Source organism: Ciona robusta, chromosome 14, assembly GCF_009617815.1.
Source record: "Ciona robusta chromosome 14, ASM961781v2".
Lineage (NCBI taxonomy): Eukaryota > Metazoa > Chordata > Ascidiacea > Phlebobranchia > Cionidae > Ciona > Ciona robusta.
Window position 1 is genome coordinate 5,435,887 of NC_143248.1, and position 18,600 is coordinate 5,454,486.

Below are 18,600 nucleotides of genomic sequence, written 5' to 3' on the forward strand. Positions count from 1 at the left end.
TTCAACTCGAACAATATTTCCAAAATACCCAACGACCGCAAAACTTGCTGACCGCAGACGTAAACGCCAGCAGCGGAAACTACCTGAACTAACCGTCTATGATAACCGGTCTACAGTTTCACTCAAATTGAAAGCCCACCGTGTTATAACTCCACACTTGTGTTTGTAGTTAGCTCATTTCATCCAATACACATTGTATATTGCAGTTATTATCATATCAGTATATCACACAACGGTCCTCAGTTTTATAACATGAATATATAGGAGAGTTAATTTAGTCGTAAATTGAGTTAATTTTCTCGTCTTTTCCAGACAATCGTTTCCTTTGCCATCGAACCGATTCTTCTTGAGTTTGTAATTCAAGTCTTGCGTGTTGTTCAAGTTCATTTACGCTTGTGCCGGCATGTCATGCCCGTATCACATACGCCAAGCCTTGTTTTAACATGCTTCTGTTTTGAGATGGTTCATTTATTCTATTTTAAACGACCTTTACAGTAAAGTGTATTGTGGACAACATGTTTATATATCCAAATGTTAGAGTTACGAAAACAAAACTGTACAGATACGTCAATCCCTTTTAAAATCGTTTTCGAAACTTTAATGATGCGTCATCACGCCCATGTGTGACGTCATAATAATCATTAATACGCCCCTCGGGGAGTTGACCAATCAACAATTCGCGCTAATGGACACGTATAATAAATATGTTAAGCTCACGTTCAGAAATTAAATTGTCCCCGTAATATAATTTCCCCAGAAATAATAGTCACTAATACAAAGATATATACCGTATTTTATTTACATAATAATAATTATCAAAATCCGATGTTATTTATATATATTGTATAATAACGGTTCTAATTTAATGTTCTGTTTATGACTTATTTTTAACTTTCAGTATTGTTTAATTTTTCAATGGGTTACGTTGAAATTAAACCTGCTGAATTCTGTGACCAATAATGTACGAGTAAAAGTCCCGGTAGCTATATATCCTGTACTGTATAGTATGTATACACATTGTTAGTGTGTCCCTATGCGTGCGTCATGTGACCCATCACGCCCCCTAACTTTCTAAATATTTCCACCATACACGGGTACCGGTGTCGAGTTTCGCATGTTCCAACTTCTGGCAGCCAAATGTGCGTTACGTCATTAATATTTCGCTTGGCTTGCACAGTCGCCTAATGCCGGCCACGGTAAATAAATTACATGCCCGCCAATAATGATTAATGTCCATGCAGCGACTTGACAATGTTCGGTGAAAAAATAGCGACAATTTTAACGACCCTTCGAAATGATTAACGAGAGCTATGTCCTAATTTGGTTTCTTCGTCCCTGCTATTGTATTGCCGTATAATGAACCTACTATTCTATTTTCCGTGCTCCCGGGCGTCGTTGCGCTTTTGACAAGCAAAATTAATTGCTCGAAAAATCGGAAATGTCAAATTTAAAAAAAGCCGCGCTCTCCTAATTTGAGCATCCTAACCCAATGTTGTATTTACTGTATTCCCCTAACAAGAGGATATGGAAGCTTCCCTTCGTTATAAAACGGAGGCAAGAGCTTTGCTAGGTCGCTGTTAAGGGTCACTCTTATTGAAAACCTATACCTCCCGCAGGGACACTGGTTTAGAACAATTAGTACATCCGTTCCCATATTCAATGCAGAGTTCCCACCAGTCACTTTGCATAGACAGGCATGTCACTTTGCTAGTAACAACCCTAACAAAGGGCTCTTTAAAACAAACAGTGTTAGCGCAGTACAGGCATTAGAATGCAGTATTACCATGAAGTGTATTTACATTTTTTGTATTTGTATGTTTACACTAATGTCAGGTTTGCTGCTTTGAAAATATCGCTAACCACTTTTTTATTCTCCAGGTTTTGTATTTAAATTAGGAACATATTATTGCTGTTATTGTGTTAATAATTTCAACCTTGAAAATCTCCCACCCACGGTATAAGACACATCTTTGTAAACGGGTAAGGTGTGAATATATTATGACTGCTTTCGTGCCTGTATAGTATTTAATACGACTTTGTGCAAAAGAGCGTTCAATACGACATCATCTATTATTTTTCAAATGCTATTTAATATGGACTATGTACATTGCATGTTATAGTTTAACGTTCAAACTTCTAACAACAAATACGACTTACACAGTTATTTTAGTTTGCTTTTAAAGTAGCATTTAGTTTAAAAGAACCTACATCCCAAATTTCCTCATGCATTTTAATAAGAACTGATCCTACATCTTAAATTTATAGTTCACAGTTGAAACTCCAAGCACGTATGCGTGGTATGTTGATGGCTGTTGATAGTTTAATGTAATTTAAATGCGATCCCTTGTGGCGTGTATGGCTTCCCTGTATAAAGGTTATGTGTCAGCTAACCTATGGGAGGACTGACCTCATTCTGAGCAAGATTTCGCCTTCCAACCAATTATTACAACCACCCTTGCCCCTCTGTGCGCCGCGCTGGGACAACATATCCCGCTTTTCCGGTTGATTCAGGAAAATTTCCCAGTGTTTCCTATAATTGAAGTGCTCCCAGTCGCCCTGTACAGCTTATTTTGCTGCTGGCAACACTGTTAACTTCGCACAAGTACAGAATGTGCAGGTTGCTACTGATATGCCAGATTGATGTTTCTCTGGAGCCTGGAGGATTGTGTTTGTTTAAACCTTTCCGACGTTTTACATTGTAGTCAATGTAACCTATATCACAGGGCCAATGACAATGACATATATTTGAAGTGGGAATAATGTGTACACCTATACCACAACACCCGTAGCATTCATATGCATGGGAACAAGGTATATAAGCACCGGCCACACTGCCACACTTAGTGGTAATTACAAGCATCCTGTCGGGTGAATGAGCAATTCTAAACACGCGTTTTTCTTTAAAATACGTCCTAGTTGCAGCGTCTTACCCGCGTTAAAACCCATGATACAAGGATCTTTAATCCTCTTAAAAGAATAAGACCAACCGCACAAGTATAATGTCCACTGTGCCCCCCGAGATCCTTAAACTAATCGTTTAAACATCGCATTGAGTTGTTGTTACGTCACAGAGAATAACAATCGTCCATTGTTCTTCCTGTTGTGAGCAAACAATGAGGACCAGGTGACCGCTGCTTGTTTTTCCAACGGTACTTGGGCAGCTAACCGAAATTCCGGCGACGATACGCCGTTGACATTTTGTTTACATCAAGTAATTTTGTGTGTGCGTAATCCGAAGATGATCCTCCACGTTTTATTTGGTCGTTATAAACCACAGTGCGTGGTCATGAAAGCATTCCGCTTCCGGCCAGCAAAAACAACAAGTTATATCTCTGTCTTTAAACAGCCATTATATGCCCCGTATCCCCGTGTCAAAGCCAGGGGTTCGTAATTACACGCCCCCGACCCCCAAGTGCACATTTGCGGTATTAGTTGCGCCATCCCTGTCCCATTTTCTTGCCCCCACCTTTCAAATTCGGCCGCAGAATGTAAAATTCCGTTGCTGCTAAATCTACGTTAAGTAAGGGAGATACCTCCCAAAATATTGCGAACTTATTATAATTTGAAAATGAAGGTCTGAATGCGCTGTATCCCATGCCTGGTAAACTAGAACGACGATATAGTACTGTGGGGTAAGATGGATACCGGGTTTTTTAACAACTCACAATGCTCTTTTAGAGTCACAGGGCTACGGTTATATAATTCAGTAATATTCTTTGATTAATAAAAGGAACGATAAAATAGATTGAAAACATGAACCATCTTACCCCAACCTACTATTCGTTAGTCGTAACTCCAGTATTTCTCGAAGACTTAGGTACTGGGTTTAACTCCAGGTCGAGTATGAGTTGCAGGAATGCAGAAAAACAAAAGGTCTTTCAGTGTCAAACCGATATCGTATAAGATACATGTGCAATTATCATAGTTGTATACTCCACGCTTGTTAATACAAGTGTAGAGAAGCCGTTATTAAACTTTCGATGCCTCAATCTGGCAGGGTAATCCCGCCCAGCTGTCAGAAAAAGCATTAAGATTTCTAGCTTGATTTTGCTTACATACCAAACATAGTTGCGCTAAAATTTTCTGCTCGTTCGCTCGAAATGTTGCCCTGTGACGCTTGAGGTAGTACAGACATTAAACATCTTTATTCAAACTAAAACACTGTAAGATTTTCTTTGAGGCGAACCCAAATCGGTTTCTATCAGGGCCAACTTGCGTTTTAGCAAAGGAAGCTAATTGTTGTTGTCAGATGTCAGGTGTAGTTGGCCTTTGAAGAAACCTGTAGTAGGGTGGGGTAAGATGGATACCGTTATGACACAATGTCCCATATTTCTCATCGTGTTTAACAATAACAACGCCTTCTAGAATCGTTGGGCTAAGGTTATATAATGCTGTAATTATTCTTTATTTACTACCAAATAAACTATAAAAGAGAATGAAAACATGGACCATCTTACCCCAGCTTGTAAATATGAATAACATTGGTAATGTTGGGTTAATGGATCTTGTATGCAGGTCCTAACATTGCCTTTTTCTCAGGTGTTGTTTTTTATTTACGGACGGTTAAAAACACTTTATTTGTTATTTACTTTCGAATTCTTTTGCTGTGATTATTTAGATTTCCATGAAATCGTTGTTTATATTATTTCTATGTTTGCGTGGGTGGCGGGCAGTGTTTCCGATCAAGTAACATCTGGAATTTATTTTCCATTTTTAAAACAATTCCATAAAAATATCTTGGTGTTTTGTAACGTGTGTATATTCCTAGTAAACTATATGTGGTATTTTAAATTAACTAAAATAACTTTAAAATTTCCGCACAAGTTTTAATTCGGTCAACACTGGGACTATTATCCTCTAGAAACTGCGCTTCTCTAGATTTGACCAATGACTGCCTTTTCTATAATTTGTTATTTTAAGTTCCTCGCCCGGGTCGCAATTAATTTAATCGCCGTTTCGCGTTCGCCCGGGGCGTGTTACGTCATAGTGCGCCACTCACCACGCATTGTGACGAAGTTTTTCTACCTTGAAGAATAACTCGGCAATGCCTTGACTTATATGCGGATAGTCAGTTTTAATACGTGTGAGGGGATTTCTGTTATAGTTAAATATAAGTTACTTTGAGAATAGGCTGATTATTAAGTAAACAGACTTTTGTTGCCAGACATAATATATATAGTACTGCTGGGTAAGATGGTTACTGTAAGCACATAATATCCCAACGCTATTTTGCAGTTGTAAAAATTCGGTTTATAATTCTGTAAATAAATTTCGGTTTATAATTCTGTAGTAGGGTGGGGACGGACGGTACATTTTTATTCTACTTTCTTGCCCCAACATTTGGTAGTAAACAAAGAACATTCAAAGAATTATAAAACCGTATCCTCACGACTCTCTGAGACCGTTGTTATTTGTTTAAAACACGATCAGAATATTTCGACGTAATGTGCTAAAAGTCCCATCTTTCCCCACAGTACTGTATAGCAGCGGTTGTAAAAATATTGTATGCGATGATAAACATTTTCAGCACAAATTTTGTCTCGTATTTAAATTATCGTTGGTTCTTCTATTTTTATCAGGTGTAAATTATTTTAACAGTCGTACGTAAATAAACGCCTAGGTCAAAATTCTCGAAAACAGAGTGTAATTTGTCAAATTTCGTGGCAGTAAATGTCATATTTTGTTTACTCGTGTCTGTTATTCCGTAAAATTCTGAGATATGATTATAAACGCGTGTGTTCGTGGTAGGACCCATGTTATTGCTAGTTCATGTCATATTTTATTCTCCTACAAATAATTTTGTTTTATAGTCTATATGATCTATACTTAAGTTTAAATCAATATTATAAAGCTATAACGACGTATCTGTAATATGTTTCATGCAATTTCCATTCTTTTACCGTAAAATACATTTTCTCCGCAAAAAAATTAGCGATGTAGAGAAAAGCTGAAGTTTCTAGACATTGCCTGCAGATGGATATGAGAGTTCGCCAGCTGCGACTATGTTTCCTGTGTTCGCAATCGACCTGCGAGACCCCATGCAGGTTATTGCTTCTTTTCTCTCGAGTTTTCGGGTCGAAATTCAGCTTGGGTGACTGGATGGTCAATTTCACGGCGTGTCTATCCTGCAACGTGGGTGGTCTTGATTATAAGCCCTTGTGATTCATTTGGCCTGGCGAAAAATTGGCAAATAGTCATTCTAATCTGGCAAGCCAATCTGTACTTGGCTGTTAATATGTGTGGGATTAACAAGGTATATTTAGTGTATAGTTGCGCCGTGAACACCCACTTGGCTGAACTAGACAAGCGACAGAACACAAAACAAACTTTATAAATCCGCTTTGTTTACGATGGCCTGGTATTGTGACGCTTAATATACCAATTGTGAGCTCATAGATGTTATCTTGACCTCACAGGGCGTGCTATTGTGACCAAATCCACGTAATAATCTGAAGGATCATACTATGTACGGCAGTAAACGTTTACCGCTTCGTATTTCGTTCCAACTTTGTGTCCCATTGTAGCAACAGTAGTTTCAACGTGATATGATTTTGATTACGGAAAATTATAACTTATACTGCTTGAAAAGTAAACCGAAATTGGCCAAGCATGTTCGTTTCATGTGGCAAGCTTCAAACTAAACATTACATTATAACCTCCCAGTGTTACCGAATTCTAAATGTTTTCAAACGAAAATCCTGGCCAGTGTTTCCGGGTAAATTTTGTGTTTTCAAAACGAACAGTGGTCGAAATGTTCAAATTCCTTTTAAAAACTTTACCAATATACAACGGCAGGGAAAGTGGTAGAATGTCCGTTAGATTGAAACATGTACTCGCAGCGAACTCTTCCCTATTCCGCTTTTCTCGCGCGTTCTTGCGGTCTGAGGTAATCGCTCTCATGCGAGAAAGTGGCTCAAAAGAAAGGAGGCGAAATACACGCGCGATTGCAGTATTCTGCTTGCTTGCTGGTGCACTACGTTAGTCTGATACAGCCAGACCAGCATTTCAGAGCATAGTCAGAATTGAAACTACCTACAACATGTTGTATTGTGAAGTTAGTCGTTACAGGCGCTGTTGTGTTTTGTTATAGTTAGTTTTTCTGTTATTTATTTGTTAAGCTCTGTGCGTAACTTTAGTCTATTTTTAGCTTCGTTACGTCAGTTTGTGTGGTTTAAGCTTATATTTGTACCCTACACACTGAAAACCATGTCACGCCAGCAATGGTTTCCGTCCGTATTTCTGATCGGCGCCATAAATTATATTGGCGGCAACGTGAGCGCCCAACCCCCGCAGAATCGTGTAAACACGCCGATCACCATGTGTGCCAATGTTGTTATTGGCGTCGCTATTGTTCAGGACCTGTTGTTTCAGACGCTTTGTTTTATAATGCCCATACTTAATCAGTCTGCTGATCGTATAATGATGGTAATTTAATCAGCCCTGTTTTAACGTAGCGCCACACCGTTACAGCTCATGTAACATAAATATATTAAAATGTCTGGCTATCTCTTCTCATATAAAGGCACTTAAAACATGCCTAGATTTTTAACATTAAAATCTCGGCACCAATTTTCACATATAGTAATATGGGGTAAGATGGTTAGCACATAGTGTCCCGTATTTCCCTATCGTGTTTTTAACAACTGACAACGCTCTATTAAAGTCGCGAGTTATATAATTCTGTAACGACTATTCTTTGTTTACTACCTAATGGGGCGATAAAAGGGAATTAAAAATAAACCATCTTACCCCAACCTACTATATATATCCCGTCGAGTAATTTTCCGATGTTGTGTTGTCATGTTGCCAGATTGTTATTTTTCCCGTATAACTTGCGTTTTTGTTTCTAATCCGGCATCACTTGTACATACCAGTGCCTGACACGAGCTATGAGTAAGATATAATATTATTTACAACAAGATGTAATTATATCGACCATCGCACTCAAAGGAAAACTGGAAACTTAAGTTTAATTGTGCAGACGCCCGTCGGCGTTGAGATATACTTACACACGCCGCATTTACGTGACCAACTATTGCAGAATATATTTCGCATAACAAGCTTATGCGATAGAACTATTGCGACTTAAAATAGGAGGATTTTTGATATATATGACAAAGGAGTTTTATAAAATTTGTGATTATATTGCTGTTCATTAATATTATAGAAAATACCCATACCCTTCTGCTTATGTAGTTGGCGGTTGTATGGTAATACTTGAAACTACTTTCCCGTTAAAAACGTAGTTTATATTATACCAACGGTTTGATAGCAGACAAAAAAAATACGTTTTTACCAAAAGAGAAATTTTAAAATTATGCTGTTATTATTGGGTATTATCAAAAGTTGGTTTATGGCGGTTTAGTGGCAAGTTGTTGAGTTGTGGTTTAGTTATATTCTCCTGCTCAACTCTTGACGTTTCTCGCTTAATTAGATGTTCACGCTGCCTCAGGGTGTATGATGTGCCGAGGTTAAATAAGCTGCGAATTTTATTTCTCCGCGGGCCCCATGTCCTTGATGGCTCCCATGTGTCCTGTGTGACCTCATTATTCACTTTATGTGTTATGTGTAAGGTGGGGGTTTGCGGTCCGACCTTGTTTCACCAAACGTCGGTCTCACTGAGTGTTTTTAACTTTCTTTCCGGTTTAAGGCGAAGTTAGGCCGCTTATTGAATACTTGCAGTGTGTGGCTGCCCATCCCGTTCCACTCTGTCGTCACAACGAGGCCTGTTGCGTCGTAAAAGCTTCTTTCACGGTCGACTTGCGATCAAGGCAATGCGCTGAATGGTGTCCTCCACAGGGGTCAGGACGGCTTAGACTTTTAGCTTCTTACTCAAAACTTCTGTGGTCCAGATTCCCCGCATTTCACTCAGTATTTTGCCTGACTAATCCCCGCATGACCCGTCGCGTTTTATACGTTTGATAAAGTTGGTGCCGATTGTTATGACCAGCGGACTTCGGTATGAGCTTAGCGAACTTTGAATTTCAGCACAGCTACAGGAAGAGACGCCATTGTTTTAAACCGGGCAGTTGACAGTCAGATGATGCAACGTTACAGTTTGCATTTCAATACCAGCAAGCTGCAATGAAACCAGGTTTAAACGAATACTAGTCCTGAATAGTATGTAAATTGCAGCAGTTATATTTTATAGCTTTATTTGAAGACAGAATTAAATCGGGAATTTCTTAAACAGTTTTAAGACTGTTCGCTTCCATTGTGTGTTTTCGTGGCCGACGTTATCTGTTTATAACCTGAGAATGCATTGTCACCAGTTAACGAGACGGGTTATCTTCTATCGCTGTTTGCTTTGTGTACTGAGTGCTGTAAAGGTCGTACGATGGTAGCGATGTGTATCTCAGTAACCATTTAACTACCAACGTTCTTTCCACGCGTTCTCTGCTTGTAAATCGCCGAGTTTACAGAGTAAACAAGTCAGACGCCGTCAGGGCCCGAAATTAATCAGTCGTTCCCGCCGAAACTACCGTATCTTCCGTATATGCTTAGAAAACGAGCACAACGTTATTGTGTTGCCGATCTCGCTAGTAAGACAAATTCATAGAACTGCCTCATAAACGCTAGCGCACGTCAGCAACTTGGTAAATAGCACGCGCGCTCACATTTACGTGCCATCTGTATGTATTTTACCCCGTCCAAGTGCCGTACTTAACTACTACTTCTACCAGTCCGACCACAAATCATATTTTTGCAGCTAACGTAGTTTGATTAATGGCTGAGCACCGATGGCCAGGTGCTTGTGTTTGTTTGATACTTAAGCCAAACTTGACTTCAGAAGCAAAACATCTCTCCAATTGAAGCATCCATGTTTGCATTGCTTTGTTATGCGAGCTGTGGTGACCAACCACGCAAAACAACTATCGCTTAACTACAATCCTAATCTGATAAATAATTCGGAAGTTTTTTTTGTCTAATTTACAACAGTTTTTTACTTATTTCTATTATATGTGAGGTCCTTATTTTAGACCAATTTTGGTCAGAAGTTGTGCCATACCTCATTAAGCTTTACTATTCAATATTATTTATATCCCAATTTATATATTAAACATATTTAAACAAAATAGTTCCGCGGAGTTTTTTAACACTTTCTAAAGGGGGGCTTATATAGTTTTTCAATAATAAAGTTTTGGGACCCTTTTCTATAAGGGACCCTTACATATTATAGGCAACAACCGGGAATGTTTGTTTACCCGTATTGGTAACACTGGCTATTATGACGTCATTTGCACGTGGTTTGCTACCACTTGTCTCATGTATTGTTTTAAGCAGTGTATACAATGTAAGTTACATTTGCAACATTTTGTTCGGTTTCCAGTTAGTTATATACAAGCATAATATGTCAGTTTAATACAGAGATATTTGAATCAATACGTACTAATATCCTATATCTTATATTGGGTTCAAACATAAAGTTATAGGGTTAATTTTGGCATGAATATTGACATTTTTTACAATTGCGTGGTTTAGTTTAGGAAATAAAGTGCAAATTCTTCGCTTGTTTGGACTAAGAGACAAGGTAGTCGTTAACTCTGCAGTAAGTAAATATGGAAACGCCCTAATATACTCTTTCTCTTTCAACAGGTACGACACATTAGGCTTTAAAAACTTAACAAGTTGTTAGTTAATATGCTGTAGAGAATATAAGTTTAAAACCTCACAAAAAATATGGGATGCTCACAAAGTTTACCGAATGATGCTCCTCGTATGTTTAAGGCGAGAAACTTGAACGACAAGGATAAAGCTGTTAACGCGGTTACTTTAGAAGGTAAGTTATGTGTTGTTGTAAAGGCATAGTTCCATTAAGCTGCCACGTTATATTTGCACATTGATTTGAAAACAAAAACACCAAGTTACAGTGTTACTTCTCAACATATATAAAAATAATACTGTGGGGGAAGATGGGACACCTTAGCACATAATATCCAAATATCCTGATCGTTTTAAACAGGTAACAACGGTCTATGGAAGTCGTGAGGATACGTTTTTATAATTCATTGAATGTTTACTACCAAATGGGACGAGAAAATATAACGTAAAGGTGTTCCATCTTCCCCCACCCTACAATACCGAGTGCAATGTCTCAAATAGTCACCAAGGGATAGCCGTTTAAGAATAATACCCCCACCAAGTTCATGTTATTATTACGCAGTTGATCGTGTTATAAGAACATTAACTCGTACTCTGGTTTAGTCTACAGCGTTAACTTCGCTGTAACAATGCGGAAACCCATACCAGTAACCTGTGAGTCGCATTTTTCGAGGTTTTTTTTCCGAAAACAAAACCATTGAACGCGGCGTTGGATTAAGTCTAACTGTCGTGTTGTCTCTGGGCCGTGTAGCGTTTCGAATTGATGACATTTCCTCTGATTTGTAGTTTCGATTAAGCCACCGCTGCTCAAATCACTTATCCCGGCAGTAGGGTCAGCCCGGTGCCGATGTATTGTCACAAGGGGTGGTTATGCGCTTGGCTAACTTTCCATAGGACAGGGTTGTATTAGAACCGAAGCCACATCAGTGGTATAACCAAACCCTTCCCCATTCGTAACATAATGTGGCTGGAAATGTTAAATGTCAAATAATGTGCGGTTTTGGATTTGTAGAGCGAAGAACTCAGTATAATTGGAACTCTGGCCCTAAACGCTAAACAATGTCTTTATACCATCTTATACCAACATAAATTTCAATATTCACCGATACCTTATTGCTTTTATACTATCATGTCATGTTTTCACAAATGCATCGTAATATATGTGAAGTAATACGCCTAATATATTTGTTGTTAGTTGGACTTGATTTTTGTTTGCTGCATATTTATTCTGTTATGATGCAACTAGAACCGTCCAACAATATAAGTGCTAGATCAGGCCAGATTCACGAAACATATTAACGTCATTAACATATTAGTCGCACACAAATTATCCTAATATGTTATTACGTTTAAACCAATGTCATATAATCTTACATTCGATCCAATTTAACTTAAATTTATTCCTCCCCGTTTCAGTTTCCAATAAGAAAGTAATCGTAAGAAGTCGGAATCGGAAAATAATGGCGTCTTGGCCGATTGCTTGTCTACGTAGGTACGGCTGTAACCTCGATTCCATATTCATTGAAGCGGGAAACGGTTGCGAAACCGGACAAGGTGGGACTCTTAACCATTATATAGATTTATATTAACCAATATATGCTGCTGTTGCTGCCGAGTTTAATGCAACAATTGAAATTGATTTTATTTTACCGGAAGATATAATTTAACTTTCAAGCATAACTATGTTTTTCACTAGAAATACTTCATACTTTAAATGTAAGAACTTGCATTTAAGCATATGTGTTTTATTTGTTTCTCTTTTTACCATCGTAAACTAATGCTGAACATAATAATAAAGTATAATCACACTCTGTTCCATCGATTATTTTTGACTGATTTCATGGTAATTTAACCCTACACATGTTGTACTACGTTTGGTTGTATCCCAAATTATCTGTAAATAAACTAATTTGCAACGAACGTTAAGTAACCATATCCACCATGTAGGAATGTACCTGTTTAAATGCTCACACACCGACGAGTTGTTCGAATTACTTCGACACCAAGTATCAGAGTTACAGGCCGAACAGGAACGTTTGATGCCGGCACCTCATCATATGCAATTCACATCTTTACCGCAACAATCAAGTACGTTTATTCATTGTTTGTGTTTACCAGCGCCGTGACGTAGTACCTTTAGCCTATATAAAACGGGTTCGAGGCTCGACGCTGCTACCATTGCGTATGTGTCTTTAAACGTGACACTTAATGGCAATTGCTTCAACTTTGGTCTTTTATGGGTTGTCTAAATTGTTTGCTCTGTATAATATTATATATATTATATATGGTTGAGCTACTTCAGCGAGATATGCTAGAATATCGAGTATTTAGGCCAAGGTTAATCCTTTCCCGTGCATTGTGTGCTAGTTTTGCCAGTGTTTCTCAATCTGAAATAATGAAAAGCCGTTTCAAAGTGAAATAGTTGGGAACCATTGTTTATACCGAGTGTTAAACCAAAACTGGGTAGAACGCGTTTCACCTTTTTGTAAACCAGTTTACACCGGTTTAATCCTACTTCTACTGGAGAACAAGTCATGCCCGTGACGTATTTGTTTTATTTAATCGCCTTATAACGTAGCTTCTGGCGCTCGCTGTCTCGTATTGTCTTCTCATAAACAAGTCATTGTTTCGGCGCGGTTTATACGCGGAATCAAGATTCGAAAGCCGCGAAAATCGCCCACACCTAGACGTGCTTATTTGGTGCGCTGCGTCTCCTGCTTGCCGCCGCCGTTGATCAAATCAACAAAGTAGAGATGATGTTATCAGCTTTATACAGCAAGCTAATGTACGTGACATGTTCTATAATGGCTCGCAGCAATTTCCACACCAAACTAAAATGAGATTACCCAACTTTTATCTCACATAACGAGACCAATCATAACAGGTTTATATTGGAAACTAGTTCTAACGACATTGGTGTGCATTGGAAACAATGCATTTATTGTGCTTAACTTAATCTTAAGGTAGTGGTAACATTCGCATATTCTTTTAAGGTATATTTGTATATTCACTGCGATAGTTTATGGTATCACAGCCCAGAAGAGATATATGTAATTGTGTATTATGCTACGCTGCTACATTTTTAGCAAAGGGAGTCTCACACAAATTATCCGAATATTCTGCCACGTTTTTCATAAATTTCATCTTCGACATAAGTTTTTGATAGCTGCGGCTGCGGCGACAGTTTAAACTAAAACATCTCAAATGAAGACAATTTTGTATCTTGTATGCTATATGTGGGTTGTTGTAGCCCTATTAAAACTGTCAAAAAAGGTGTTTTAGGAAATCCGCTTTTAACTTAAATCCTCACGTTTGTAAATTCCTATTTTTTTACCGCTTTATTTTTTACGAAAAGACTTTAACTAAATACCTTCGTGTTTTTAACTTTTATTTTCTTCTTTTCAGTCATTTCAACGAACGGCTACCCCCGATACATGAACGTCAATAATTCAAGCGGTTCACGTCACGTGACCTCCAACGGAAACGCGAATTATGCGAACGGAAGTGTCAGAAATCATCAGTCAGCCATACCTACGCCACCACCCGGATACAGTGCTCCTGTTACGCCAGCCCCTAGAGGGAGCACGTCATCTCAACACACAGGTAGGAATACGTGGATATTTTTATTTTTTTCGGTTGTAGGCAACTTTAGTTTTGCAAAATCCTATATACCAATAGGTTTGTATTATCTCCTGCATCATCTGTGATAGCAGCAGCGCATACTTAAATTATTATTTGTTCAATTTATTTTATGATTCTATAAAACAATGACTTGTTTATGGGCCACAGGCGCTTAAGGTATTTTTTTTAACAATTAGTAATAGTATGGTCCCTTTTTAATTAACCTTGCTATAATTTTATGCAGAAATCACAATCACCTTATAAGCTGTGTTACCTCTTACTATCATTGTACATTATAAAGTGCTGATATCGCTTGTACGTTAACCTAATATTATCTCTACATAATACGTCGCCTCCATGTCTCATACAAACCACTCCACCCACTTAAACTCCTCATGTCTCAATATTAACCAAGTTATACCTCGCAGCTACCTTGGCTTCGTTACCAGAAGACGAAGCTCTAACATTAAACCATCAACCGTTTGCATTGCAACCAGCGCCCACGTCTAGACAGGTAAACTTATATATCTCGTTGTATAGCAAGTTAATAAACGGTAGTTGACCCGTTTTCGATTTATGGTCCTTGTTTTCGTTATAGTTTAACGTCGTATTTAGTAGTGAACAAAGAATATTTACAGAATAAAATAACCGTATTCTTACGACTTTTAAAATAGCGTTGTTAATTGGTTCTATTTTACCCGACAATACTATATATATCAAACCATGTTAAACCCTTATGCTAATTATAGACAAATTGGCTATGTTATTACGTCTCATTTAAACCATTGTCACGTCAATTATTACAATGAATGGTTTATTATGAGTTATCAATAATGGTGGTTTATGACGTCACAGGAGATGATAAGTCGCCGTCGAGTTAACAGTGAAATGGTAGCCACGTATGATAGAGGTTCCGACCGTGTTAAGATCGTTCAGCAAAGACGAAACAGCGAGAACGCTAATTACGAGAATAATGACGTCATGGAACATTCGGGGAGTTTCCCTAGACGGGTACGTTACGAAGCTCGATCAGAAGAAGTTACCATTGACCAATCAGCGCCCGCCACGTCATCGAATGATGATAAACCTTCTCCCAGCGCTGTGGAGTCAGTCAGTCGTGACGTCAGTATGATGTCGTTGCGATCCGACTGCGAACCCTTGCTTACCCCCGGTAGCAACAGCACGTCGGGTATTGGAAGTTTAAACGGTAATGGGAGCACAATATCTCAGAATCCACCCCCTATCCCACCACACCCAACTACGACTGCGGGCGACCCCTGGCGGAGACATAATTTCAAAGTGAAGCCGCATAATCATCATTTCCATCGACGCCTCTCGCCTACAGTGCCACATTCCGCACAGCCTTACAGAGACTATGTGAACACAACCCATGCGAGTATGGATATATCCGGCACGCCTTTACCCGCCACAGCTGTGGGTTCAATGCATTTCAACTTTGACTTTGACTCTCACTTGTTCGGGCATAGACCGCGGTCTGGAAGCTCTAAACTCAACTATGTACCCGTGGAAGCGTTTAAAAACGGAGACGATTTCAGTTGTGGTGCCTCCTCCGCGTCATCGGGTATACCAGGTACCCCACGAACCCCTAAAACTCCCAAAACCCCCCTTTCAAGTCACCCCGCTATCGACTATGCGATCATAGACCCCAACAAAACGCGCGCACTTTCAAACACTCATCGAACCAGACAACGAGAGAGAAAATCACGTCACGAAAGCTAAGCGTCATCTATCGTGACGTAATGATGACGTCACCATTCGTGACGTCACGAAACTTGTTACTGAATACTACTATATCGAAATTTCTTTACTGTTTTTCTCTTAATTTTTAATGTACGCCATTTAAGCACAAGGTAAAGTCCTTCGTTTTCAAATTTTTACATCATTTTTTATCTCAGTCTTAATCTTGGTACCGATATCCCACAATGTCGGTGGCTTCGTTTTTATTCTTTCCTTTACATCGTGTTTGAACCGGCGGCAAGCGAGCTGCTCTATCTCTTTTAAAGGTGCTTTCTTTACCGTTAGCTGCGCTGTTTCTTAAGTTCAATCGAATGCTTCTTATTATCGTGGACTGCCATCGATCCTCGGATCGAACCCCGCTGCGTATTTTTCGTTCCTTATTCGTTTACCCGACTCCAAAGTACCGAGTCCCGAGTAGGAGATATCTTGATTCGGTAAAAAAGGATAAACGTTTTTAAGCAAGAGGAAACCCATTGCTTATTTAAGAAATCAAGTACATAGTGTTACCTTTTTTATCTCTGTCTGTATTTTTTCCAATCCCTAATTTTCACAAACAAATTAAAACTCATTTCGGGTTTCCAAAGTAGAAAACATCCAAACTACTGATTGCTCTCCTTACACCTTAAACCGAGATATCTTCGTATTTCCATGTGTTGCTACCAACTATCTGAACCTACGTTGCCAAACTAACAGTGCCTTGTGCTATCAAACACTTTATATTACCTGTCCATCAAGTTAACTTCAAAATCCTTGGCTGATTTGGTCTCACCCAACTTCATAGCACCCCGGGTTCATTGTCCATCGCCAATCTTCGCGTTACAGTCGCGGTGGGTCATTGTGACGTCACAGATACCTCGAATATCTATTCTAGATCATAACATGCCGAGTTGATTGCAAAAATGTCTGCCAAGAACCAGCTCTGTTAAGTAACAATGGTCATTGTACATTGAAGTATTATTTCCTGCCTCGCCTTCTTTGAATAAAAGTATTTGTCACCGACCGTGTTTGATTGTATGGCTGACGAATTGAACAACACTTGCACGGCTGCTGGATTAAAGTAAAAGTGACTTGCCAAATGTCAACAACAGTTTGCGTTTCGTATTTGTCAACGCCTTCTATTATGCCGGATTTGGTTTTCGTAAGCGGGCACGAGGTGTATGAAACAAAACACCCTATTTAACGAAACTAAGTAGCGTATACCTTCGGAGATGCGACAGATTTCAATGTAGTAAGGTCCAAACATTGGCACCTTGTGTGTTGGGGTAATGGGTTATTTTTAGCATTTCATAAACCCTGGCGTGCTGTGGAACCTCACATCCTCACCTCGAAATAAATAGAACAAAGCATCGTTAATTCAAATAGAACAAAAAGCAGAAACGTTTAGTACAATTCAATGAGACACTGCTATAATTCGATATTTGCTTTTTGTGGTTTTGTGTATTGTCTGTTTGTACATGATGGTTGGGCATTCGATTGAGAAAACAAACTTAAACTGAGTGCAATGTATTGTCACAGTTAAAATCAATTGCAATTTAAAGGGCCTAAACACACCCCAAATGTACTTCGCTTTAATCGATAGAGTGTGTTTTTCTAATTCCAACGACACCTTACTTGTTTTAATCGGTTCTGTATAACCAAAGATATTCCAGCTCAAACACCGTGAAATTCAAAAAACTGATTTGAAAGTTGCGTGGCGAAAAAAATTGAGAAGTGTACTACCCACGTGACAAAATTGTTGAAGCGTGGCCGCTCTCATTCAGAAAGGCGAGAGGCAGTGTTTTTAGCGAAAAACGAGAGAACAAAAAAAACGCAAAAAAGCACAAAAAAACGCAGGTTTCGCTTTTACGAATGAATCAGTCACGTGACTAGTACGTTCCTATGTCACAATCACGGAGCTCGTAGTAAAAAAAAGATAGCGCTAGAGATCACTGTTTGAGGACGAATATCTCCGCCTATACTGGACCAATTTTAATAAGCAAAGTATTTTTGGAATCAATAAAACGGTCGCTTTATGAATTTACCATAAAAAATAAAAGTGACGTGGGGTGTGTTTAGGCCCTTTAATGTTTGTGTGTATAATAAGGGCTCTATACCTATAAATTCGCATACGAAATAATTATAAACTCTCAACTCTGACTGCTGCGTTTTCGTTTTACCGTAATCACAGGGACAACTATATCACGAGACTTATTCTACACCAAAAACTAAATGTAAAGTTTGCGTGTTGCATAGTGGTTATTGCGCACGCTTCTAGCCAAGAGTTAATGAGGTCGAGGCTCGACTCTGCTACCGTTATGGGCGTGTTTGTCAATATGAAATTTAACCCGTGATATAACCACTGCCATTAATCCTCCACGCGGGGATGAATAAGTTACGTTCATCCCAACATGACGTCAAAAGCAGAGTCGTATAAACACCGAGTAGTCCAACTGCCGTCTTTGTGTGTTCAAAATAGAGCAAAAGTAGTGACTTTGGCAATAGGTTTAAACGAACTTTTTAGGTTTTGTTTGCGTTTTCCTTTTGTGGGAAGGTGTAAAACAGCTTCTATTTACCTTACCAAACATTTTTTTGAAAAAATATATTAATTTAACCGCATTAAATGACTAAAATGTTACAAAT

The 18,600-nt window shown here is 38.8% G+C and overlaps 1 protein-coding gene across 1 annotated transcript; it reads left to right on the forward strand.

Annotated features, from left to right (window-relative positions):
* The first annotated feature begins 10,596 nt into the window (after nucleotides 1-10,596).
* On the forward strand, nucleotides 10,597-16,981 carry LOC149725341 (uncharacterized). The gene is made up of 6 exons (XM_089892357.1): nucleotides 10,597-10,780; nucleotides 12,019-12,156; nucleotides 12,550-12,690; nucleotides 14,008-14,205; nucleotides 14,652-14,737; nucleotides 15,079-16,981. The coding sequence occupies exons 1-6, from the start codon at nucleotides 10,681-10,683 to the stop codon at nucleotides 15,961-15,963; spliced, it is 1,548 nt and encodes a 515-aa protein (XP_089748483.1). The 5' UTR covers nucleotides 10,597-10,680; the 3' UTR covers nucleotides 15,964-16,981.
* Nucleotides 16,982-18,600: the final 1,619 nt, after the last annotated feature.